Raw genomic sequence first — 27498 nt, 5'->3', positions numbered from 1 at the left:
TTGTCAGTAGAAAGGATTGTCTCATTCCAGACTTCTTTTTCCATTGCTGAGTCCTGTGTCATGTGTATGCAATGTGTTGTTAACTGTCCTCCATGTAGGAGTTCGGACTGCCAGTGTGATTATTGCCCTGACAGATGGAGAGCTGCAAGACGCTCAGTTTTATTATGCAGAGCAAGAAGTAAGTAATGTTATCTTTATCCAAACTAGTTTATGTCAAACCTGTACACATTTACTGCTGACTCTGCTGACTATATGGCTTTGTGTTTAATGGCAGTTCTTGGGTTTTTTAGGCCAACAGAGCCAGAAACTTTGGAGCTATTGTTTATTGTGTTGGAGTGAAAGATTTCAATGAAACTCAGGTAACTTGCTTGTTTTTATCTTGTGTTTTTCTGTTATACTACTGCACAAATAACAGCATCAGATGAAGGCATTTATTTAATTACTTGAGGCATAAATCATTTCGTGTCACTGTGATGTCTTTTAGCAAGTATGAAGGGGCCTGGTTTTGTTCACTGTAATTTTGTTTTCCTCATGATTTATGATTGTCTTTCTTTGCAGCTGTCAACGATTGCTGACAGCATCGATCATGTTTTTCCAGTTAAGGGAGGCTTTTATGCCCTAAGAGGAACCATTGATTCAGTAAGTTGGATATTCTCAAACACAGTATAGGGTGCCCTTTCCTGCATTAATAAAGCATAGATGAAAACTGTTACCAAAAAATGCCCTTATCTAAATCTTTTAGATTCTGAAGAAGTCTTGCATTGAGATCCTAGCGGCTGAACCATCCAGTGTTTGTGCAGGAGGTAAGTTTCCACAAGAACCGTGTGTTGAGGCAAATGAATGACACTGGTGAAATGTCAGTAACCACCTAATGTGGTATTGGAGCTGGAGCCTGTGGATGCTAGAGCATCATCTCAGGCCATGGCTAAAGCCCTACATGTTCCTTCTCAGCTTGAGAAAAACATTCTGACGATAAGCATGTAGCTGCTGTGGCCGAGTACCAGTCTGGAGGGCTGACAGAGGCAACGCTCAGCAAATTGTGGATAACACTTTTTTAAAAATCTGAGAGAGAGAGAAGAAAAGTAATGTAAAACCAGACTGGCAGAGATGTTCTAAGGTCTAAGGGCAATATCTCACAAATTTCTGGAAAGACTGCATTCCTGGGATCTGCTAGGACTTGTCAGCAGTTAGAAAAATATTTTGCAAAACACAGAAATTAAAGGTTTATTGAACCAAATATAATTTGCTGCATAGGCCAAGATACTGCTTGTGTCTTCAAAAATGTTGATTTTTTACTTGTTTGAGCCATTATTCTTTATGGTAAACATGAAGGATACCGAGAGGAGTTGTTGATAATTTCATGCCTTTTTGTGTCTAGAATATTTAACTTGGATTTGTTCTAGTTTATGCTAGCAATTTTCTTGCTCTATTTTTTTTTTTTACTTTAGAGGCTATTGCAGCAGGGTAAGAGTGACACCATAAGCTTGCTGGAAGGTACAGTTTTCAGCATGGTTATTTAGCTCTAGTGTTAGTGTCTTACGTTCATTTTCTTGTACACTGTAAAAAGGAGCACATAAAAAATGGCAGTGATGCATGAAAGCTGATCTTGAAAAAAGATAAAATATGAAACTCAGGAAAAATTTAGTATCACAGAAGAAAATTGTTCACTCTTCATTTCCACATGTCAATCACAATATGATCTTACCCTGCATCTTTCAATTTAACATGAAACATCCTTGTGTCTTTTGAATTATTCCTAAGTATGTTATTGTGGACTAGATGTAAAATCTCATCTGTAAAATTTAAAGCAATGATTTTAGTTTTAAAAATATTGAGGAGTTATTAGAAAAAAAGTTTTAAAGCTTTGACATTTAAAGATTTTTATTTCAGAATGATACTTTCCTATTTTTGCTTAGTTATTGTATACCTGATAATTTTTTTGTGCAAAGCTTATTACAAGCTGTCCTGTTCAACAAAAATGCTTTTAGCTACATAAAAAATGTGAGTGTTCCAATAGGAGGGATTTCAGTAGTATTCTTGAAATTGTTTGGGCAATGTTAAGGATATTGGAAAGTTGAATTTGAAACAATGTTTTTTCAAATGGAATGTTGAAAATATTTTATGGAATATTTGAGAAAATAAATTCTCACCAAAAAAAGTTCTTTCAACAAAATTGATATATTTCAGCAAAAGGAGTACAATTTCTTTTTTTTTCCCCAAAGGATAATGTATTCAAACCACTTCATTTTTTGCTAAGCTTGCTGGGTAAAAAATTTATGATAAATGTGATTAAGATTCCGCAAGTACACTTTAAAAATAGCTTGCCCTTAAAAAAAAAAAACCAAACACCCAAACAATATTGTTACTTTACTTGGCCCCATAGAATTTTTCATTGTCTTTGTGGCTTTAAAACAAGACCAATACAAATTGGGCAGAATCTGTTTCTGTGGAGTGCTGCTGGTTCAGCAAGGTGCCAGCACTCCTTTCACTTGTGTCCTGAGGTTTCTCTGTCCCTGTTGACCAAGCAAGGGCTGCCACATGGCAAAGCTTTGCTGCCCAATCTCCACGTGCTTGGAGGTTTGTTTGTAGCAGCAGAGAGCTTGAAAATGGGAGGAAGCCAAAGGTGCAGCTCCACGTGATGTACACTGTTTGTATACCATTGTATTTAAAGTATTAAAGTATTTAGCACTAATAACTGCAATAGCATTTATTATTATCCTGAAAGCCACAACTGAAATTACTTCTTTCAAGAGGTTTTACAGCATGAGGCTACAAATATTTACATTTGTGTTTAGATTTATTATCCTTTATTATCCCACTTACTTCAACATAGCTGGAGGTTCATCTAGCTGTGTGCCCCACTACCTCCTGGAGAGAGTCTCCCAGGATTAAACAACTTTCTTCATGGTAGTGTGAATCCAGATCCTGAGTTCAGCTCACTGGACAGTTATAGTGCTACTCTATATGTAATGTGGTTTATTTTTTTAATGTGCTTCATTTAGCGTTTACTTCATAGGCTTCACTATTTTTTTGCATTAATGTCAGAATTTTTATGCATTTTAAATTTAAGTAATTACTGATGTAGTTTACTGATAATGTATTATTCTGTCAAGATGTATAGCCAGTGAAACCTACATTAATATATATATACACTTGCATGGTGGATGTACCCACTGGCTGAAAATTAGAACACATCAATCTCTAGAAATTCACCGTTCCTCCTCTTTTAGGTTAGGAGTGTTTGTTTAAATGCACAATAGAAATTTTAATTTCAAAATTAAGATTGGAAAATAATCGACCTTTGGAGAGAGTGCAATATATTATCACATTCTCCAGCAAAGATACTTGTCTGTTTACAGCCTTGAAATTACAGCTTTTTGTATGAAACTTACCTGAGGAGGTGATAATTGGTTTATCTTTCATTTAGCACTGCTAATAAATTTTTAAATTTGCTATGAGATTTGTGTGGCTCAGTGGAAGCAAGTTATGATCAGGGCTTAAAGCAGGGTCTGAGCCACTCCTTGTAAGTGTTCTCATAGTTACAACTGCACTGGTGATTGCTGGTGATCATGGCTTCATTTTTGACTTGCCAGAGGTTTAGTAAAATGCTAGTGGAACCATTTCTGTGTGTTGACAATCCCAGCTGGGACTCTGGCGTTCTGTGACGAAGCTATCTGGCAAATCCAGTTACAAATTGATCTCGTCATATTGTGACAGCTATCTGATGTTTAATGCTTTTTGACCCTGCAAATTCATTGTCCCCAATGTGGAGCAATGCAGTTGGGTCCTTCCTGTTCCCTCTGATTTAAAGTGACCAAGACATGCAGCCTGTAAACAGGCTATCAGTGCAGAATCAGAGGTGCCTCATATCCCGTTTGACAGCATCATTGCTTTGATTATGCTTATGGTACGCAGATGTGATTGAAAGGTTTTGTTGGATGTGGCATCCTACTGACCACATCAACTCCCAGGTGTGGATGCAAGCAGTCAGCTTCTCATCAGAGTCAGAGAAGCAGAGCCGACAGCACAGCCAGCGCACACCAGCTTCAACCTACCATCTCGCTGCCAGCGCCGCCCGGTTATTTCAGTGCTGACCTTTTTCCCTTCGCTGTCTTGTCAAAAGCTGCAATCTATGATCTGACAGTAACTAAGGAAGAAAAGGACGCAGCCAGAGCCAGGGCACAAAATTAAATGGAATTAGCCATTTCAACAGAGCGTCACCCAGAACGCGTTCATGCTCCAGAGCAACCAAGGGGGCAGGCTTCTAAACAGCGACAACAAACCCAGGGATAGCTGTTTTCATTTCCCTGCAAACCTGGTGTATTTTCAGCTTGTGTTGGTGGGCAGGTTACTACCCAGTCACTTCTTCACAACTGGCTGTGCAGAGTGGCAATCACAGTGGAAAGAAGGGCAGGAGAGCTAAATTGTCCTGACAAGAGTAAACTTCTACATGTAGCTTTTACCTTTGAGGTCCTGCGTTGAAATTTTCTTACTTGCAGCGTCTTTTTAAAGCCACTGAAACAGCCACTAATTAAGCTTTTGTGATTGCTGCCTTTTAAGGCATTAATTCATGAGAAGGGGAATAACAATTTAAGTGCAATTTTGTTTTAGCAAGCTTCTTTTGAAATATAAAATTGAGATGGGGAAAGATGATCATCTTGGCTGGGTGTCCAAGTGAAGTGGGCTGGTTACAAGCAAGTCTGCCAGTGTGTGGTCCCAGGCAGGTAGTTCTGGTGGATGGGCAGAGGCCCAGTTGCCCTCAGGGCTGGTCATGACCTTCAGCTCTGCTGGCAAAAAAAGGGATGCTCATAATTCTCAGTGTAGCATCTGGGTTAGCTGTGGAATGGCTCAAGGCATGAATCTGACTAAGAGTAACTCAAGATTCTTATTGGAGTAAGAAGCAGATTAATCTGCCCTACAGTACATTTTCATTTGTTTAAAGAAATGCTCATTACTCCAGTGAGAACAAGGATGTATAACCCTTCCCATTAAAAAGAGGCCAAGTTCTGATGCTAGATTCGTGTATTTGGATCTTGGTGTGTTCATTGAGATCTCAAGTTTTATAATTTTTCTCTAGCAAGGTACCTAAGCATATTTTCAATTTCAAAATGAACTCCAGTAGATACTTCCTTTTTTTCCTCCCAGAATATCTTCTTTGATTCCCATGTACATTGTGGCTTCAGTTCAGAGCCCTGCTCTCGAGCAAGTTACCATGATGAAAACAAGAGTGTGGAATTCCAGTGTGTGATTGTAATTTGTAAATGCCCTAGTCCAATTCAACTGGAGTTGCATTAGATCTCAATACAGTGATAATGGCAATGAATGAGAGTGTTTTTGACAAAAACAAGCTGTTTGTACAGAAAAGTAAGGCATTCCACATCCTCGTACTAGCTTGATAATGAAGTGCAGGCAGATGAGGCTGAATGTATTTCAGCCACCTTTGGGCCTCATGTAGTGTTATCCAGTAATGATTCCTTCCTCCAAGTCATGCAAATAACATGTGGAATGTTGCTAAAAGCCAAATCTTGTATCGCTAAAAAATCATATACTGCTCCCCTCAATCCTACCAACATTGTTTTGCTCTCCTTTTTAGTATGTTCATCAAAGTAAAAATGTTGATGCATGTAGACCTGTTCACGATTTTACTCGCTAATACTGTATGATTTATTCATCTTTTTCGATGTGAAGCTTGAAGACTAATTGGTCCTGTGTTATGTTGTTATACCCCTTGTGTTGGGCTGGTCTCACATGCTGCTCAGGGGCTGGTGTGAGGGCCCTGTGGAGGATTTGGTGAAAGTAGAAAGTGCAAGTGTGAAAGTGCAACCTCTGTGCTTTCCCTTGCTGTGTGCCAGCGATCTCAGTATCAGCTGGCTGCTTGTGTACAGTATCAAAGGGAGTTTCAAAAGTGTCCGGGGGACAGAACAAATTTGTAACGTGTCCCTCCACCTGTCTGCATTAAAGATGTTATCTCTGTGGTCAGGGTAGCAACCACAATGGCTTTTTGTGTCCTAGAGGGAAGTTTCCCTTGCCACTTCTCTTCCTGGTGCATCTTGTGCCTAGTTTGGCAATTCAGGCTCACTCTAGCAGAAAGGGGGCTGTGCCTCTCTGTTGGACTTCACCTGTGCACAGTAAAAGGGGGGGAAGAGCAAACTGTTGTGTTGTTAGAGCTCTGAGAAGTGCTAACTATGTAGGTTACTAAGGAATAACTTTAAAAGCTTGCTGGGGAGAAGCTGAGAAGACAAAGCCAGATAACTGTATGATGACACCAGGTGCTTTCATGATAGACATCAACTCAGCAATCCTACCTCTACTTGTCTCTATCCTTTCCCTTCTCCTGCACATTTCTACTTCTAGTAGATGCTCAGCCAGGCATTACTGATCTCTCCAGCAATAAACAGAGTTACTTTCTAGGCTTATGAGTAACCCAGTGCACTGCAACATGATCAGTGGTGCCAGTAGCAGTGGGCCTTTGAAGTTGGTACTTCTGGTAGCACCCTTACTGGACTGGCTTTACTTAAATGCAAAACTGCTTTGTCAGTAAAAAGACTATTGGAATATTTGTAAAAAACAAACCTGCTGAGGCTTCTGCTGCTTGAATGAACAAATCATAGTTGCTTATCACAATAATGTCAAAAATCACAGGTGCCTTCCCTATCAGGACTAAAGCAATGGAAGCTGTGACAGGTCTCACTTTGTGTCACTGGTGGTTTCAGCTGCTGGGGCAAGGATGTGGGTGAAGAGCACAAAGAAAGTGGTGGTGCCTGGGTCTTTAGATATTCTCATGCAGAGCAGGTTTTAGTGGGGCTGTGCATGAATTTAGTTATTGCATGGGCAGGAGCACTGTTTTTTCCCAGGGTTTGTACCAGAGGCAAAGCTTTCTCTCTGAAACACAGGAGGTTTAGGAGGGGAATCCTCTCTATCAGCATCTTCCTGAACAGAGTTCTGCTGAAAGCCTAGTGCCATCTGCCATGAAGATTAGAGGAAGGAACTGGTACAGGTGGTTAGCAAAGGTGTCTGTGTCTCAAAAGCCATGGAGGAGCCATGAGATAACACCAGTCAAGTCAGACTTAGTTTTACTGAGGCATCTTTAAGGCATTTCAGTTCTGTGTTACACTGGTGGGAGCTGGCTTGAGACAAAGAGAAGACTGAAGCACTCATGCCACTGTAGCACTGTTAGGCATTGCTGCTGAATAGAGGGAGGAGTGTCTGTGTGGATGTTTCATTTCAGGCATAGGGCAGAGAGCAGCAACTGTCATGTTTTAATTCAGGTCACTCTGAATAGAAATGCTGTATTTGAATTATTTCTCATAAATAAATCGTAAATCTTCTGTATTTTTGTTTACAGAATCCTTTCAAGTGGTGGTAAGAGGCAACGGCTTTTATCATGCGAGAAATATTGACCAGGTGCTCTGCAGCTTCAAGCTCAATGACAGCCTTACTATCAGTAAGTTTGCAGGCTGGTGGATTGCAGTGACCCCTGTGGCTGTCACCTCATGGGCCAGTTCTCATCCATGTTAAGGGGAGTCCTTGCAGCAGATGTGAGAGGGAGCTGGGGTAGAGGAGTGCACTTAAAAGAAGCTTGAAATTCATCCTTATTCAGTGCAGTGAGCTGTGGGCATTGTGTAGTGAGCGCTTACACAGGGCATGCTGCTGGCACAGTGAGCTTGGCACCACTGTAGTGATGTATGTGGGTGTTGCATGCAGCAAGAGAGGACTGGGGACCAGGTTTTAAGATGGAAACTTAAAGCTTCTTCCTGTTCCCTTATTCATCACCAGTAAAAAGAAACATTACTATCTTGATCCCTTGGTGTTGTTTTCAGAGTTTTATTCACCAGTTCAGGTGAATAAAACAGGAGACAATTGCCAGAAAGGCAGACCTCTCAGGCACACTCTGCTCCTCTCTGACACCAGTTGCTGGTCCCATCACCGTGACTGTGTAACATGGAAATTCCCTGTCACTGCTGTGCTGAACAGGGTCTTTTGTTTGCTGTCTCAGCAGCCAGGCAAAGGACCGAATGGCCAAAAAAAGATGGACTGTCCAGTTTCTCAGCAGTCCTCTCTCATTCCTGAGAAGCTGTGTGTGTCTGGCAGAGTGAAATATGGTGTGGGGAGAGCTCTGCTCCTTTTTCATATATGCTACCCTTGTGGCCTGAGCACAGTAGAGGCTTTCACATGCCATCGTGGCCAGACTGGTGCCTTCCCTAGCAGTGAATTCACTTACCAGAGGGAACACATGAATTGCTCCTTCATTTCCCATCCCAGTTCTCTATGTTGATGCCGCAGTCAATCAGCACTGGTGGTCTTGCATTTATTACACTTATAAAGATATGCTTTAACCAGGATTTGTTTTTTGTGGTTTATCAGTTAGGCAAACTTTTTGCTTTTTCTTCCCTGACCCAAATCATTAGCACCTTGAGTGGGCTTCACACAGCGAGTGCTGACCTGTGCCTGGAAATACACAGGAGGAAAACTAGTCTGATTCCATTCCAACTCCACACTGTGTTTTCCTTGGGTTAAATTTGCAGCAGATGTTTTGATGAGATGCTGATCTGTACTGGCTTTTTTTTCCCTTCCTAAAACATATCACTGATTTCCATGTCCTCATCTCTGCCAAGGAAGGGAAATGAGTTCTGTCATCAGGTCTGCTTGAGAATGGGTGAAGCATGAAGGAGCAACTCTTACACCTGTTGTTGCTTGAGTCAATTTTTTTCCTAGATAAAAAAGAATAAACAAGTCTCAAAAATATAAATAAGATGGCAGCCTTTATCAGCCATTTATTTCCTTGGGTTTGACTCCTGTAGACCACGCTTTCTCCAGGCTGGCAGCACAGTTGCTTTGCCAGCCATTCAGAGCTGGGCTGTAGTCACTGGAGCAATGTGTCTGCTCTTGTGCCTCAACATACACACTTGTGGAGTGGCAGCGCAGGATTACTGAGTGCTGAGCCTCCTGTCTGTATTCATAGTACTTGGCTTTCTGGATGTGACTTTTGAAAGCAACAGGATTAACACTGCTGAATCATGGAGCAGTGAAGTGCAAGGAGGTGGGAAGATGTGTGCCCTTGTGTTTGACTCTGCCTGCATCTAACCCTTATAAACGTGGGCTGTTTACAGATGATGCTGCCACAGAGGGGAGATTGGGTCCAGGAGAAGCAGCTAGTGCAGAGCAGATCCTCATGATAACATCAATCATGGCCCCTCTGCCTGTTTCCTGTAAATGATCAACCACCTCTTGGGTTTGGTTTTTTCCCCCTCTGTATTTCTCCATTTCAGCTCCACCCCATCTCTGTCCTTCCTTCTTCTTGGGCTCTGACAGTGCAGCCTTGGATTCTCTTCTGTGTGTGTTTGAACCTAGGTAGACAAAAATTGAACCCTAAACTTTTGAGCCATTGAGTAACTCGAGGGGTTGGACTATTCAGTGTGAGTAGAGGCTGCATGTAGTTTTCAGATAGACATGATGAATACTGCTCAAAACTGAATTCCAAATGGCTGATCACTGCTGTCAGCATCAGAGATAACCTTCCAATTCTTAGTGGTGTCTCTAGCCTGATAGCATCATGTTGACATCAATATGGTTATTCTAGTATTTGGATTTGTGATCAGCACCATTGGGGAGTATTGATACTTGCTGATATATTGAGTTCATCTGTGGCTGTCATTGGTGTCAGCACTTCTCAGGGGGGTAGACTGCTTGAAACAATCTATTTTCTTTATCCCTGATAGTTATATTCATTTTCTTTCAGATGAAAAGCCAACTTTTGTTCATGATACGTACTTACTTTGCCCTGCCCCGGTGATAGAAGATGCTGGACAGTGAGTATTGCTTCCCAGCATGCGTCAGGAGAGTGGACTTCTGGGTGAAGATGTCATTACTGAGCCAAAGGCTCAGGATTTTGCCCAAAGTGTCAATAAATTTGGGTGCATGTGTCCTATTGCAGCCATCTCCTTTGTGCCAAATCCTTTCCTAGTATGAGCCAGCATAGCTCTATTTAATGTAGGGTCTTCAGCACAGTTTAACCAAAGGCCTTCTTGCTTAAATGTGGTCCCATATCATAGAATCACAAAATGGTGATTCCCCCTCTATTCCTATATCCTGTTGTTTCAGATGAAAAGGTAATTAAATTCAAGACAAACTTGTTAAGTTTGATGGAAAGGAGATGCTTGATTTGAATTCTTTTGCTGCTATTGTATATGTTACTTCTTGTATTTTGCTCTGCTGTGTCTAGTGTAGATATTTTTCAGCCTTTTTAATCCTCTGGACTTCTGGGAGACATGGCACAATGCCCTGTCTTTTCCCTAGGCAGTCTTCTGGGTGCTTAAATACTGTACTGGGGCTAGGGGTGAATGCCTCCCTTCCCTTTTGTATTTGTCGGTGAAGGAAGTTAATTTGGTGGGGTTTTGTCATTATTTTTATTTAATTTTTTTTTCTTCCTTTGACCCATTTCTCTGATATTGGAGAATATCTGGGGAAGATTCTTGAATTTCATTGGCTTTTCAGTGTTTTTATCCTCCTTGATCTCAGTGCAGGTGTTCTGGATTTGCTTGGATACAAAAGAACACATTCTGATTCATTGACAAAAGGGTTTCTTAAAATAAATTTTAAAAGTCTTAAAGTTTCTTGTGATATCTACAGTAGTATTGCTATTGTCTGGCATTCTGTTATGACTCACTGTCCTAGTGCCCTTTGCCCCAGGTGTGATGGGTTTTTTTAATAAAAAGCAGATGTCTCAGTTCAACTGAGGTAACATAAAAAGGGTGGCTGGTGGGCAGGCAGGGAGGCAAATGCAGGTAAATGTCTGAGGCCCTGAAAGTGCCCTGAGTCAACAGAATATGCTAGCTATGCATGCTCATAAACCAGTGGATAAAACAGAGAGTAAAGGTAACAGTGGGTGTAAAGATGACACTAAAAATAAACATATCTGGTTTGTGCTCTAGGGTGGTTTTCCTACAAGTCAGCATGAACAACGGGCTAACATTCATCTCCAGCTCTGTCAGCATCACCAGCACACATTGTGTAAGTAATTCCAATGGGGCTTGACAGAGGAACCATGAGACCTTGGAAAGAAATGGTTGTTCTTCAGGCAAAGCCTCCTTGAGTGAGTGTGACCTCTCTGCAGCATCTGCGTCACCCCTGCTCACTGGATCCCAGCAGCTCTTGGGAAAATAACCAGCCCTACTCAAGATCAAATTGTTATTGATGATGGATAGATCATAATAGATTTTCTGAGTAAAAAATTAGAATAAGAGGTACCCTGCCCATTCCTACTGCAGGAGACAGAGCCTCAAAACTCAGATCTTAACAGAAGGAGATCTGAGAAAATGATTGAAGGAGCATCAGGGAGCAACATTCTGTTAAGCCTTGGGGTCCCTGATGGGATATGGGATAAAAGGTTAGGACTTGTATCTGGAAAGGACAGTGATGTCTGTCCCACATCACGTGGTCAAAAAGACCAGGTGGAGTGTCAGGAACAAAAAGCTAGAAGTGATCTTTTAGCAAAATCAGATTTTTAGAATCAAATAAGGAAAATTAGGAAACTGTCTAATTGATGAAGTCTTCCTTGCCTTGGGGTAAAAACAGGCAATGCCCATAGCTGGTGTGAGTAAGTGCAGTAATTAAATATGTGACCTTGTGTTTGTGGTCTAAACCAAGTTGGCTGAAGTACCTGATAGCAGTTTGCATCATTGTTATTAGTGTCAAAAGGACTTTTATAGCCTATTCCAAATGCTGTCATATTGGTTTGTAATCATTGTTGGCCATTTTGACAGCTGGGGAGCAGAAGGGCAGGAATGCAGATAGAGGCGACTGGAACTTGTAAATCTAATTTTCTGATGTTTAAAGTGGAAGGTGGGAAATAACACACCAGAATGCTGGAGTAGTCTGGGTTGCAGGGTTGCAATAAAGCAGAGATATATTTGTCTCTTTATGGGGTTATTTCTATTTTTCTAAAACTTTCTTCTGAATTTTCCATGCTAAGGGCTGATATTTTTCACATTTAATTCCACTCTTTTACCTCAGGTACAATAAAACCTTTCAAGTCTGCAGTGAAACACAGGTGTTAACTGGTGCATTTAGTCACCCATATGTAATCTATTTCTGATGAAGACTGAAGTCTCAACCCTAACTGGGGTTCCTAAAGGCCAGAGCATGGATGGAGGAAGATTTTCCTTTTGGTAGCCGTAGGATAAATAGAAGAATCCAATCTCCAGTCATGTCAATCTGACAGTTTTTGACCAGCCTCTTGCAGATTGAATGTGAAGGAGGCAGGAAGCCTGATTTGCAGCTGATAGGAAAATGCTGTCTCGCTCCTGTTATGTCCTGTAAGCAGGAGGTTGGCAGTTCAGTTTCCAACTTCATCTTAATTTCATGCATTTCACTCTTCTCGTTTTAGAGAGTCCCTCCATTTCCTTTCCTCTCCTGTTTCCTTTTCTGTGGGTGGCAGTCAGCTGGCCTGCTCAGCTCTCCTCCCCAGCTGGTCCTTCTGTCTTTTCTGTACAGTAAGTATCTTCACTATAATCCGAAAGCCTCTGTGTGATCCCTGTGCTTATTTCTGTTCAGCTGCATGAAGTCTGCTATTTTCTTTTCGAAGTCCAGCTTCACTATGGTGCTTTGTATCGCTAAAACCATTAAAAGAGCACTCTTTAGCTTCTTGCTGCCAGCAGCTCCTGAGCTACTGCTGGCAAATGTCTCAGCAATTTATATGTGCAGTTAGCAGGGGAAAAGTGATGCCTGGGAACAAAACAAGGAGGTCATGTGTGCTTGGAGTAATAGTAGCAGTGGTACTGCATTGCTACTGTGCTTGGGTTTGTTTTTAAGGAGTGCAACAATATTTATTAAAGTTATGCTTGATTTTTACTCACCCTTTTCTCAGCAAGCTGACTTTATTGGGAATGCATTTCTCTTAAGTGTCAGCTTTCCAGATGTGTTAGTTGTACATGGGGCCATGGGAGGGCCAGAGAGGGGGGCTTTGCACTGAACTGCAGCTGGGTACTGTGTCCTCTAACAGGACTTGTTTGAGCAGGGAGTCTGGCACATGTTGGAGCAATCCAGCTGCTCCTTGGCCAAATGAAGGTGAGCCAAATAGCATGTCCTGAAACAGATCTGTTTGTCACAGCTCTAACAAAGAGCCACAGAGCAATGTAGGGATGGTGATGCTGTGACACAGATGTGGGATTCTGGGTTACCTGCCTAAAAGCATGCAGTAGGAGCTGTGTTTGTGTCAGTCCTGACAGCTCTAGGGATAGACCTGAGAGCTAGGTACCACCTGAATCGGTCATTCAGGATCTCACCCAGATTTTACAAAGCTCTTACCAGCTGGTACTTTCCACCCTCAGCCTTTTCCTTGCCTGAGGTGAAGACAAATGCACTTAGAAGGGTGAAGGTAATCCCTGTTGTAAGAAGGGGCTAAGCATCAATTTTGTTGTCATGGAAATTCAGCAAGTAGTTTCAGATTTAATAAGGTGAATCTCATAGACTTTATCATATAGAAATCACTTTGGAAATTTGGCTTCTATCCCTTTATCCCATGTATCCTTCGAAAATCTCTTACAGCTTCCTCTCTAGCCAACTCCTCTTTCTTCAGCCTGATTGACAGACCTTTTTCTTCAAGCTCTTTTCACGTCCTTCTAGCCCCAGACTTTCCTCTTGTTTCCTACTAAGTTTTTCCTGTTCCCTGATACCCTGTTGCTGGTGAATTGAATCTCTTCTCAAATTTTGAAAATCTACCATTGAAGAGGCTTCTTTTCCCAGAATATATTATATATATAAATAGCTGAAACACCAGAGTTAATTTCATTACAGAACCCAGTACAGTCCAATGGTAGAGCGTGTCTCAGCACACCACTGCCCATGTAAACCAAATTTTTACTTTCCAAAAGCCACATGCTCTGCATGTTCTGCAGGAAGAAAGCAGCATATAAAAACCTGATTCGTCAGAGAAATAGAGAATTAATATATTTTCTGAATGCATTAACATTAAATGTTTCAAGTGCAAAGGATCCATCAAGATTTGCACAGAAAAATCAGAGCTGTGATTCTCTTTGATTGTCAGTTGCTCTGAAAAGCTCATTTCAAGTGTTAACACTTGGATTTTTTTCTAGTAATTTTAAAGAAAATTTAACTTTGATTTTGAAGGTATAGACCCTTAGTTCTGCATCCCCAGAGTCTAACTGTTCTCTTCTGAGAGATCAGTGAATATAAGAATTAGAAATGCTTAAGATAACGATTACATTATCTCATTTAAAATAGTCAAATCAGCACTAAGAAGCACACCAAGAACAAACAGCATTACTGACGGGTTTGCAAAATCACCTAGGCCAAGGCTGTGTGAGTGGTTTCAGTCAAGAGGCAGTTTTGGGAGCTGATGCACTGAGCAAGTTGTGCTCTGTTCTATGATACTGACATGTGGACTGTTACCCCTAAGGTCTGAGCTCCAATATTCCAGTATTCCCATTCTTTGAATATCAGCATTTGCATGTTCTGTATCTCTAGGAATGAAAGGTTACTCTGCACACCTGAGGTCTGTGGACATGTAGCTTGCAGTGCCATTCTGACAGTATGGGACTTTTAAGGGACTTGTCCAGAATGGGTTTTATACAAGTTTAACCTTCTTGAATCTAGTGGGCTATAAACATACCATAAATCAGTACATAAATTATACATGTGCACACTGCAAAGAGGAGCTGCTTCCCTGGTTTTGTGACTTCAGATACTGATGTGATCCTAATGATAATAGTGATTGACTGCACAATCTACCTGAGACCTTGTAGTGAGGGAAAGCTGACTCTAAATATGTAACTTCAGGACTCCTGCCTTCTTTGAGACATACAAAGTTAAATCAGAAATTATCATCTTGCTTGCAGCTGACTGGGACCATCCTTTTCATTGCTCTTCTGATTCTCTTTCTGCTGCTGGGTCTGGCTCTTCTGTGGTGGTTTTGGCCCCTTTGCTGCACAGTGGTAAGTACAGGTTTTTTTATTCTATTGACTTGTTTTCATCTATTCTCTGCCAAAGCACAGAGTTAAAGTGTTGGAGTGGGTGGTTAACCTTGCTTTAAAAAAACCCCACATTTGTGAAGCCCTGGTTCAACAATTTACTTAAAGTGCATGTTGAAGTTTTTCTTGTCTGGGTTTTTGATTGTTTCAAGGCCTATGTGATTGTTTACATTGAACAAGAATTTTAAATAAGCTCATGACTGTGACTTAAGTTTCTGTAGGGATCAAGACCTCCTTTATACCAGCTTTGAATTCTGCTGCCTAAAAGTGTAATGGAATTGATTTACTAATGTGTGCATAAGCTGTTACGGTCCTCTTTAAAGATAAGAGGGTTTTTTTTGCATTTTGTTAGTTGGGATTTCTTTAATTTATTCAGAGGAGCTTCATACTTTAAGAGAATAACTTTGCACTAACTTAGTAATTATATGGTATTTTTCATCTCATCTGGGTTTATTTTCAATGGGGCTAATGAGAGGATTGAATGGGGGGAAATGAAGCAGAGTGACTCATTTGTGACACAGGCAAGAAAGCAGGGAGGACATAGTATTGAGATGGACGAAGCCTACCATTGTCTCAGATTTCTCCATTATTTGTTTATTCCAGGTGATCAAGGAGCCGCCTCCACCACCACCTCCAGAGCCTGTAAGTGTGCTATTTTTGAGCTGTGGCATTGTCTGCAGCCACTGTAGTGTACTGTGCTGCCCAGGAATGTCAGCCCTGTGGGTGTCTTAATGACACCTTAAAGGCTGTGAGAGGAAATCCTCTGGGTCAGGACAGTTATTTCTGCCTTCTGGCATCTTTATATCCATACAGCAAAACTGCTTCCATCCAGCAGGAGAGCAGTTGCATAACTCAAAAAATCCACAGGCCAACAGTTCCTGTGCTATTTTGTTCCTTCTGCTGTGCATCAAACAGGTGTGTAAGTAAATCTTTGCTTCTCAAGCTGTGCTGACAGCTGTCCCTCCTCCAGTAAAGCTGCCATTGTCCTCAGCAGGCGTTTAGCCCAGATTGGTAGTAAGGAAGTCTGGCAGCTAGAAAAAAGGACAGCAAAGGCCACATTCTTGTGGCTTTGCTACAGGAGAGGAGACAAAAGCCTGCCCTGGCTGTGGCTCTTCTGCAGAGTGACCTTTGGAAGGACAGTTAGCCTTTCTCCATTTAGGTTTTGAGCTGTTTGAGGCAGGATTGTATTTAGCTCCTTTGTGGACAGTAACTTACTGACCCTGACCTCAGTTTAGTTTCACCACACTACTTTCATGAAAACAATACTAGTAAATAAAAGCACCTCCAGAGAAAAGCCTGCCTTGATTTCTTTCCTAGGCATAGACAGTTAAATAATGGAAAAATAGTTGCCTAACCCAGAAGAGAAGCTTATGGTTTACTGTTTACTTGCTGTAACTTGGCATGAATGTAAGGAGGCAACCACAGCTGCTGTTTTGAGGTTGCTAGAGGCCACCACTAGTATGAATGTGACCCTGTTAGGTGTGCTGAGCACACTGTGACAGGTTAACTTCAGAATGCACACCAGAATTCATGCTGGGGTTAGTGTGATTAGTGCTGTCACAAAGCCTGCAGGTGCAGCCATGCTGCACTTGAAGGAGGTTTCAGAGAGCATCTTCACACCCCTGCAGAAGTTCCAGATACTTTGCAATTTTAAATGCAATCAATGAGAATGAACTGATGTAAGCCTCCAGGAGTAACGCAGAACACAGATGTTATCCATCCCTGTTCTTGGCTTTCTCTTTATCCAGTATGGGTTGTAATAATCGTGCATTGTAATAAATGTAACTGTGTAAGGGATTTCATTACTTTTAGTCTTAGGCTCCCCAGGTATGGTGGCCTGCCCTTCAGCTGATACAGTGTGGTATTGCTACTATTAAACTGAATATAGGTGTGTAAAGCTTGTTCTGAAGCACAAGGTTAGATTTCTGTGTGGTAGCTGCTAATGTTGCTTTGCTGTGTGTTCAGCGTCAGGGATATTTTGTATAAATTCTTTATCAAGTGGAAAAGTATCAGCTGTCACTATTGACTCTGTCCTGCTAGGGTCAGGCTTGCCAGCAGTAAGAGATGTTAGACATGAACACTTGAAATCTGTGTTACATTGCATGGAAGAGGCAGAGTATCTTATATAATACTCATGTTCACAATGAAATCAAATATAAATGAATTTAAAATGCTGATGCAGTTCACTGGGTACTGGTTTAAATGTGGCATGAAATGGGATAAAATTTGTGTATTTGTTGCACTCTCCAAAAAAAGCTTCCTGAAACAACACCAAACCACAATACATTCATTGTATATTTATTTCCCCAATTTAGGATAAAAACAAAATAACAGGAACAAAAAAAAAAAAAAAAAAAAGTAAAACAAGCACAAAAAAGCCAAACTACAACAATAAAAACCCCAGAAACTCAAACTCCCCTTACTAGTTAATGCAAATGTCAACTCTAGTCTTGCCTGGCCCTACTAAAGAATTTGCTGTAGGAACTGACCTGTTGAACTGTAGCTGAGACCACGTCACTGAATAACTGTTGGAAATACCTTTCTCCAGGGCATAACCTAAGAAGTAAATACAAACAAACAAAAATTAAAGCGCAGTTTTAAAAAGCTGTTATTGTCTTTGGGGCTCTTAATTCATTTTCCATTCCAATAGAAGCATGTAGGGCAATTTTGTGAAAATGCCATCTAGTAATGTAACAGTAATTTATGTCTCTGTAGTATTTGGCATTCAATTTTTTGTTTGTTAGGGTTTTTTTTAATTAAAATGTAAGTCCAGGTAGTGTTTCTAGAAACATACTTGTAGTGGGGAACAGTAGCAGAGAGCACTGTGCATGGCCAGTCCATGAGCAGCAAGCACATCTGCATATCAGCATGAGGTACAGTGTTTTGAGGAATGAAGAAAATACTGTAGGAGGCTTGTTGTACCGTCTCCTCAGCTATATGTGTACTTGGAGAGTGTCAGACTGTGACTTTCAGATGCCTCAACTTACTGTAATGATATGGAGTCTGAGAAATCCCAGTTACTTCTCTTGGCTCAGGATGATAGAGCTGGAGATGTATTCCCAGGCTTGTTGAACCAGAACCATATGCCAGCTTTTAGTTAGGCAAGAACAGAAAAATTAACCTGAATTTAATTCCTGATTCAGATTCTCACATGTTCCAGAAAAATAATCTTTATTCTTTATGATTGCTCTGGTTCTGATCTCCCTGATAATTATGAGATGCTCCTGTCTAAACCCTATTCCAAACTATACAGCTTGAGCCAGACTCCACAAAGTATCAAAAAGTGTAGAATAATTGGTTACAGCTGACCTGAGAAAAGGGTCTGAGGCACATGTTAGAAAACTCAACAGTATTTGCTTTTTTTTCTTCCTTTGTTAGGTAACATTAAGTTCTAAAAGTGAAAATAATAAATTATTTCTTTGGGCTGACTCATCACTGCATTTTCTGCATAGCACAGTATATGTACAATTCATCTGTACTTTGCCTTTCCTTACAAATCAGTTGGGATTTTGGAGCTCAATGCATATTTGATTAAATAAAAGCAGCCTGGACAGAGGAATAGGCAATCCTCTCTGGCTTCCCTAGTTAAAATTGCAGCTGCAGAGAAAAGAGCCTTTTTCAGTTTTTGTCAGCAAATAAGCATAACACACAAAGCCAGATATCCAAGGATTGGACCATAGGATGTTCAGCTGTTTTCCACAGTTTATGCTTTTTATGTGAGAACAGCATTAATATCTCCCTGTCTTTCCCACAGGACTCAGATGATGAAGATGGATTGCCAAAGAAGAAGTGGCCAACCGTGGATGCATCTTATTATGGAGGTCGAGGTGTTGGTGGGATTAAGAGGATGGAGGTATTTGGCTTATTCTTTAATGTTATAAATCCCAGTACAAATAACTGAAAATTGTACCACAATGTTTTCATGTGATTTTTGAAGAGAACCAGAGGTTGAGATTTAATCAGGGCTTGTCTACTTAATTCGCACCTGCTGTCCAAGTGACAGGCATCAAACTGCTATAATTTGCATGAATAATTAAATGAATCTAGCATTATGAGCCAGAGAAAAAAATGAGATAAGCACCAAAAGAAGTTTTAATCTCATGAGTCAAACCCTTTGGTGCAATTGCAACCAGTTGTCTTGTCAGAGGAAATTCAGGCAAAGCTCCACTGGTTTTATATTTGAGGGTACTGTCTATCCAGTGCCTGGTTTCTATTTCTGAGGCTTCTCAGCAAGTTCCTGCAAGACTGCAGATAAAGTATTGTGTCTTAATATCCTTAACCATTTTCCTTGGAAGAATTTTGTCCTTGATGCTGAGAATGTATGCTGACCATGACACCATGGATCATATATTGTTTTTATATGCAGAGTCACTTTTCTGCTTGAGCTACACAAGCAGAACACAACAAAAACAGATATTAAGATATTAGATATTGGGAAAAATGTCTTCACTGGAAGGGTGATTAGGAGTTGGAACAGGCTGTCTATGGAAGTGATGGAATCACCATCCCTGGAAGTGTTGAAAAGGTGTGTGGATGTGGCACCTGAGTTATGGTTTAGTGGTGCTGGGTTAACTCAATCCATTTTAGAGCTCTTACCAGCCTTAATGATTTCATCTGCCCCACATGCTGTGAATTCCCACAACACCTTAGATTACTGGAATGTGCAAAGGCTAGTAGTTCCAGCAGTTTTTGAATGAGACTATTTCATTCTTAATTGTGTATTTCTGATTACAGTGGGAGTTTGGTGCTTTTATAAGTTTGACTTAATTCCTGGTAGCACTTGGTCTACCAGGATTTTAGATGGGAACTAGATTAATACATGTGGAAATGACCTGCTGGTGGGGACTGCTGAAGTGTCTTCTTACAGTGTGCTCTCCTGACATCAGGTGCGCTGGGGAGACAAGGGGTCAACAGAGGAAGGAGCAAAATTGGAGAAACCCAAAAATGCTATTATTAAGTTGCCAGAACAGGAGTATGAGCCATGGGAACCCAAGCCAAAGAAGCCCCATGCGAGAAAACCACCTTCCCAGCGAAAATGGTACACTCCAATCAAGGTAATGTGTCAGACTCTCCATTTTACCTCTCCATTTTAAGTCTCTCATGTCACAGTACTATATCCCACTTTTTCAGCACAGCCTTTCTTCCTGCAGAGAACCTGTTTAGAAAAGTGGCCAGTAATCCTCACCTTGGCCTGGTTTTGGATTGTGTACTTCACTTGGCTCTGTGTTGCCATATTTTTTTGAGAAGAGTAGAGGGCATGAGCAGAGATCTTCCTTTCCTCATCTCACGCTGTTTTTCAAGTACCCTTGCCTGGGGTGCAACAGCAGATCCCTTAAACCTTAGGGAGGGCAGATGCTGTTTTCTGCCATCTCAAGGCAGCATGGAAAAGGATCAGATAAAGAGCACTGTTCTTGCTTTGACTGTAAGGGCTTGGGATCCAACTCTGCTTCCCCCTAGTTCAACCACAACACAGTAGTAGTTGATTTTTGACCAAGTCACTCAGTCTCTCCATATTTTTGTCCTCAATTCTCCCATGTCATGATAATATCTGGTCTTTCAATGTCTTTTAATGTATGTATCCTCACACAACCCTAAAGGCAGGGAAGAGCTGTTTTTTCTGCTTACAGAGAAGGAAGCTCTAGGGCTAGCACAGTCAAGGCTGCAGCATACCATGCTCATCCCAGGAATCTATGGCCATGTCCCAAAACAGTGCTTTGTAGCATGAGTTCCTCCCTCCCCTGTTAACTCACAGATCAGTTAAACAGTGCTTGAATGTTTCTGAAAAGCATCTGTGAACTTTAAAGCCTTCCTAGGCAGGTATTCTTGTGGTGTTTGTCCCTGCTTCAGTTCTCTTCCCACCTGTACTGTATTTTTGTTCTGCCTTTTGTAACACCTAAAGTAAGATTAGCGCTTTAAAGTAATGCCTGTCTAATTGTGCTTCTTAAGGGAGTTGTTCACATTAATCTACTCTCATCCTCACTGCATATTGGGTATTTGGCTTTCTGCATCTTGGGTGTTACCCCACTGGGGATCATCTGGTTGTCGAGATAAACAGTGTACAGGGGCCAGGGTGCAGGACCAGTGTGTGTGCAGACAGCTTAATACGGAAAAGCTATACCAACCCACCTGTTGTTTAATCTCATGCTATTTTCACCACATTTCTTTGTCATATCTAGTCTCTTTTTTTTCTTTTTTTTTCCCATAATTGCAGGGTAAACTTGATGCACTGTGGGCTTTGGTTCGACGAGGCTATGACCAAGTCTCTCTTATGAGACCACAGCCAGGGGATAAGGTAAGGCATCTCAAATGCACTGGCACCACTTCTGTTAGTAGCAGCAATGCTCTTTCCTCACAGTCAGTCCATCTTTTTTTTTTTTTTTTTAATTAGCTTGTCTCTTTTCACGTTGCCCTAAAGCTAAAAGGTAAACATTTTTAGTGTTTCTTGGATTTAATAATGGAGTTCAATGATTATTGAGAGATCATGAACTGAACAGACGAGGAAAAAACAAATCATAGCAAGGTTAATGGAGAACAGTTGGTGTTGAGTTGTATGCAGACACATTTCTCAGTCATCTCCTATACATAGGCAAGGACTATCTCCTGCCTTGATGAAGTCTTTTGGCCAAAAGTAGGTCAGGAGTAGACTCCTCCTGGGAGGAAGCTGGGAGTTTGTGCTTTTCAGAGCCACAAAAGATGACTGTGTGCTGTCCCTGGGTCACTGGCAATAGCTTAGTTCAGGGCTCTGTTTCCCCATGTGAGCCTGGCACTGTTACGGTTGTCTCTATTTTGTTATTCTGAGGGGACAGCTCCCTAAGAATTCAGTGCTGCTGCTCTGAGCTGTTTCACCATCAAGCTTTTGCTTTCTGCAATGGTTCTTTGTAACATGAGAACTAAGCAGACACAACAGCATCTTTCTCTCCCCTGAGGGCAGAGTCCATATTTCATCACCTTGGCTCTCAGGTGAGGGGATTATGGAGTTACAGCAATAGGGTCCATAAAGTGCCTTTTTGGGGACAGGACTGGTGGAGATGCCCAGGCTTGTTTGCCTGGGTAGCTTTCACACCTAATGACAGACTTTAAAAGTAGCTCCAACTTGCATCAGCTGGGGCAGTAAGTTGCATGTTTCTTGCTTTTGGCAAAATATTGTTAAGTCATTTGTCTAGTCATTAACCAAGCATGCTGCATCAGTATTAAAAGTTTAATATCTTCCATTTTTCTTTTGGCACATAAGGAAAACAAGAGAACAAATCCAGCTTCTTATACTACTTTGTAAAATGGTCTTAAATGTTTCACTAAAGCTGCATTTTCAAGGCAGCTGTGCTTGAGACACCTTATTTACTTTTTAAGCACGATCTAGAGCTTCTGAATAGGCTCTTTAGGTCCAGCTGTATTTTGATAGCACTAACATTGTATAATATGAATCTATCCTCTGCCTTTCACTCCCTTGGCTGGGGAATTTCTATCAGTGCAGAGCACAACAGAGCCTCTGTTAGCCAGTGTGGTCAAGAAACATGCAGGGGGCTGGCTCAGAACAGGGATCCTCAGTTCCTTGCCTTCCAGCTCTGCTGCAGGGAGAACAAGGGGCTGAAAAGAGCCAATGTAAAACAGCAAGCTGAAGGATTATTGTATCAGGGGTAACATAAAAAAAAAATCAAATGTACATCTGGGAAATAGGGTGGAAAGAATCCTATTGAGACAGATCCAGTGGAATCATAGAATCATCTCTGTTCCCTGGCCTGTGAAATTAACTAAGGCTGAAGAATATTGAAAGTGAAACAAGAAAATAACTAGACAGACTTCTGCTGTTTAAAAAAAAAAAATCACAGGCCTGTATTTTATGGAGAAAACTAGCACAGCAAGGAGCAAGTTTATTATTTATTCTTTGGGTAACTTCTCTAGTAGCAGTCTCTCAGTGGACGATTGACTCCTTGTAAGTTAGGTTATGGGGGATGTGTGTAAATCCACCTGTATGTGCAGGTAAGCAAATGTGAGCATCCTCACATGTGCACGCTCATCATTGTGGCTGAAGAACTGTGGGAGCAGGTCAGTGCTGGGAAGTGAGCAGCAGCACAGACAGCTTGGAGCCCTGGATAGCAGAGCCACAGCTCTGCTCACCTCAGCCCAGGCAGGACAAGGTCACTCCTTGCCCAGCTGTGCTGGCATTCAGAGCATTCAGCTTGGGGTTGGGGAGGCAGGAATATTCAGCCTGCCATGCCTTGGTACGTGGTGTTCTTCCAGACTCTGCCATCCAGAGACCAGGGACTGTGTGGTGGTCTTGGAGCGAGAGATTGCTTTGGTTTGTGTGGTTTTGAGGGATTGGAGTGGGGGAGCGGGGGGAAGCAGTTCTTGGTGGGGTCTTAGTGCACCTTTTCTTTTCTTTTAAGGTCACTTCATAGCTGTCTTTGTTGTTCAGGAAAATGTAGAGCTTAGAAAGCAAAAGGAACACAATTTAACTCAGTTTTGGGAGTGACATTTGGATTCATAACTTGGAAAAGTCCAAAATCCGAAGTTCTCAGAATCAAACATGTTATTTCCATTATATTTTCAGGGATTACCAGAGATAGAGGTTGTTTCCCATTGGAACAAGATTCGCTGAAGTTTCATTTTTCTGAATTTCTTTTTTACAGTTTATTTCTATTTTTAAAAAAAGCTTCCTTTTTCCATTTTGTCTTCTTCAGTTGGGCATAAGTTCCTTTTTGCAGCTATAGGATGAAATTATAGCAGACCACTTTTTTCTGCATAATGAAAATACTTAATATGGAGAAGAGAATATCCACAGGACAGGGAGAGAAATATTTTTTTTTACAAAGCTTTTAGGACAGAGGGAAGATAAAAAGGATTTTTATATATGTGTGTGTGTGTATATATATATATATATATAATTTATTTTACATTTAAGCAATCTTTATAAACTCTTCTGAAAATTGTAGCTTCTTCATCACTTGAAAATGAATACTGTGAAATGGGAGCTTTTCTCCCTGACAAAAAGCCTAAAAATACTTGTAGAAAAACTTTTTGATAGTTTTGTTTGTTTTGGTGTGTTCACCAACATATCTGGCTTTGTCACAAAGAAGCAAAAGTCTGTTACAGTTTTTGAGAGCTGTTCAGTGTCTTTCCCCACAACACAGACTTCTTCTCTTCCTGTCTGCAAACCATACAGCAACAGCAGTACTGCTATCACAGATTTTTAAATCATGACTTCTTACCCATTCCCATCATGAAGTGAAGTTAAAAATAGCACTGCTCATATGTTTTAGAGTGTTCATGTGAGGAAGCCCATTCCAGAGTGTATGTAAGAACCTTGCACTAGGGGTACAGGCTGAAGCATGTGTGCAGTAATACGGGACTGACAGCTGCAAGAGGTTCTGTTGTCCTTTCCTGTGAGTAAGCAGGTCTGCTGTCCATCCCTCTATTTTTCTTCCTTCATCATGGTCCCATTGCTTTTCCCCATCCTGCTCTTTTCCTTACCTGTGCCCTGCTTGGTCTCCTGCCCTAGACATTGCCTTCCATTTCCTTCTGTGGTTTCTTCCTCATTTTCTCTCTCAGTTCTTGTTTACATGCCCTTCCTCTTGATGAGGCAGACTGATTCCTGTCTCTGGGAGCAGTAGGTTGGTCCCCAGCCTCTTTACCCTGTTCCTCTCATGCTGCAGGACCTGAGCTGCTGGTAGCATCATGCTCTGGGCTATAGCCTTTCTGCAGAGCTGGCTGAAGCTCTGAGAGTTCCCCTGCCCTGGCTCATGTCTACCATAAACTTCTCAAGAAATGGATCTCAGGATGGGTGATTCATCACTATTCGGCAGGATTGTATTAATAGGACTGTATTAATCCTTATGAAAATCACAGGAGCTTTTCGGAGCTGTCTATTTAAAGGAAACCATCCAAGCATGAGGTCTGGTGCTCCTTCCCATGTGCCCACAGTGTTTTGCTTGGCTCTAACAGACAGCTCCTCTGTCTCTATTCAAGGTCATATCACAGCACCACCACTGAATTTTATTAGTTTGGCAAGTACCTCAGTGAAGGGTCACAGGATGCTGCTCACTTGACTTCCTTAGGTCACCTCTAGCAGGAATTTCTGTTGCACCAGGATGGGACAAGGGATAAACACACTTAGCTCTACCCCATCATTAGCAGCTAGGCTGTTATTTGTGGCATGGAGTTTTGCTGAGCTCTCAGACAGCATCAGTAGAGGAGTGAAGTGATGAAAAAGCACTTGTGGCTCTGTGGTGGGTTGCTGGGTCTTCTGCAATGTGCAAAGGCGAAGCTTTCACAGGCATTTGTGCTACTGCTGCAGTGGTGGATCCCCTAGAGCTAGGCTGTTAGTCTTCCCACCCTGGCTCAGAATTCTTAGAGGACCAGCAGTCACTCTTCTGGCTCAAGAATGGGAGTTGAAGAGAATGTCTTGTCATTCTACAAGAAAGAGCTTGACAGCTCTGAGGTGGGGCCACTGCTCATCCAGCCACAGGATGGTCAGTGTCCACATGGCCTGGATGAGGCTATGTGTTGCTCAAGATACTCAGTTTTCCTTGAAGACTTTCTCATTACTGTGTTGGTGTCCTCCTGAGCTTGGTTCTGTGTTTGCAGCAGCTGCTGTGAAGGTTGGAGTTTGGGAAATGTTAGTGTCTGGCTATCTTGAAATATTTCATGCAAACAAGCCACAGTAGCTGGTAGGGCAGATTGTTAATAATCTCTGCAAAATGTAAAGTTTCAAGCTCCTCCCTTGGCCTCATAGTTCAAAAGTGGGCTGTTACCAATGGCAGCAGTTAAATGTTGAAAGCTCCAGTAAATACAGAGAGGAAGGGGAGGTGTTTTCCACTGGTCTGTTAGTTGCTGCTTGCAGCAATTCCATTCCATTTTGCCTCTCAGCACGTACTGATTGATGCAGGAAATTCTTAGAGGCTTGGTTTACCAAAGTCCTTGACTAAAAACCCAACATTTTTCCTTTCAGGTAGAATTGATCATTTACTTTAAAGACTTCAAACCTGATCTCATTATTTTCATTGAAAATTTTGCATCTGCAACAGGGAGCGTAGACTGGATTTTGCTATCACCAGTCCCTTGTATAGCCCTGGAACTTTACTTAGAAAAAAATAAATGCTTTAGTAGTACTACCCTGTGTAAAGCCCATTCCTGGGGAAGGGGACTAGAAGCTGTTGTACAGAACTCTTGAGAGCCTTTTTGCTTTTTTCTGTTCCATAAAACTGAGATTAAAAGGCTGCTTTGCAGCCAAAATTGTCACAATCTATGAGCTGCTGGTCATTTTAGAAGCCAGAACTTCTGGATCCTTTCAAGTTCTCACTCTGAAGTTACGGTATGACTTGGAACAAGACATAGCAGCTAGAATTTTGAACAGCAGCCTTTGAAATGAGGAGTATATGGGTTCCTTATTCTGTCCATCCCTTTCAGAGTGATCACTCTTAGTCTGATAAGTTTGTTAAAGCTCAGAAGGTCTGGTTACCCTCAAATTTTGAGTGATTACTTGTTTTCCTAATAACAGAATAGTCATGAGAACACAGTATTTCCCTTCCTTACAGCTCTGAGGTTTAGAGTTGTGCCAGGACTCCCTAGATGAATCATGGGACACCAAGTTTATGGATTATTAGTGCCTAATAATTACTCTCTAGCTGCTACTTACAGGTGGTCAGCAGCTTGAGTGCAGCCCACGGTGATGGCAGCACCCGCCTGTCACGCCAGGGTGGCTGCCCACGGACCAGTGCTATTGGAGCTTATTCTAATTACTTCTCTTCAAGACCCAGTAATGGCTTTTAATAGGCTTCCCTGCCTCTTACTTGGAGATGTGTTGTAATCGACTGTGTAACAATGGGCAGAGCTACAGGGGGTGTTGGAAAAGCAGCACTGAGCTCCCTCAGACTGCAGTCATCAGCGGCTGCTGCCTGGTCCTGGGGCTGTTCTCCCTTTGCTTTTCACCTTTATAAGCTGCTGAAAAATTAAGGAGATGAGGACATTTCTTGCCACAGTTGGTGATCTCACTTTTTCACTGGCAATGAAAATGTGACACATTTAGCTCTCGTTTTGCTGCTTTCTTCTTTTTTTAAAAAACCGCAGGTATCTCTAAGAATCAGCCCTGCTTTAGCAGTCATGCCATGGGGGGAAACAGCTTCCTCTCTCTGGTGTGGGACCAATGTCCTAATGCACAGTTCCCAGGATGTGTTGAGTGCTGCAGCTGGAAACATGTAATCAGTGACTAATGAACTTCCTGTCCTACAAGAAGCCCATATGCTGCATTACCTCTCACTTGTGCCAGGATTGTGTTATTTCTGTTGTGGAAGAGGAGTTCAGACTTTGGGGATGGATGCTGCCTGTCTGCACCCATGGTCAAACCAGTAGTCTGCCCATGTCTTTGGCAGCCAGAGGCATGCTCAGGAGCAAGAGGATCTTGTGAAGGATGAGTGCAAGTCCCAGGGCTGATGTTACTTGGCACACAACAGGATGAGGAAGGATTGGCCTCATGGATAAGGCACTGGCTGAAGCTTACATAAGTTGCTTCCTTTCC

The 27498-nt window shown here is 41.7% G+C and overlaps 1 protein-coding gene across 1 annotated transcript in view; it reads left to right on the top strand.

Moving 5' to 3' along the window:
• The window catches only part of ANTXRL (ANTXR like), a 59153-nt gene that overhangs the window by 16183 nt on the left and 15472 nt on the right, over positions 1-27498 (top strand). Inside the window, exons 6-17 of the mRNA XM_005520831.3 lie at positions 99-178; positions 291-359; positions 559-639; positions 743-803; positions 7346-7444; positions 9740-9809; positions 10932-11010; positions 14856-14951; positions 15591-15629; positions 18742-18840; positions 19874-20041; positions 21199-21279. Of these exons, the coding sequence (XP_005520888.2) occupies positions 99-178; positions 291-359; positions 559-639; positions 743-803; positions 7346-7444; positions 9740-9809; positions 10932-11010; positions 14856-14951; positions 15591-15629; positions 18742-18840; positions 19874-20041; positions 21199-21279 (1022 nt within the window). The remainder of the gene's footprint in view (positions 1-98; positions 179-290; positions 360-558; positions 640-742; positions 804-7345; positions 7445-9739; positions 9810-10931; positions 11011-14855; positions 14952-15590; positions 15630-18741; positions 18841-19873; positions 20042-21198; positions 21280-27498) is intronic.

Source organism: Pseudopodoces humilis, chromosome 9 (assembly GCF_049639895.1).
Source record: "Pseudopodoces humilis isolate 2021_Gansu_Grassland_sample_001 chromosome 9, ASM4963989v1, whole genome shotgun sequence".
NCBI classification, from domain to species: Eukaryota; Metazoa; Chordata; class Aves; order Passeriformes; family Paridae; genus Pseudopodoces; species Pseudopodoces humilis.
This window is presented reverse-complemented; position numbering and strand designations above follow the sequence as displayed.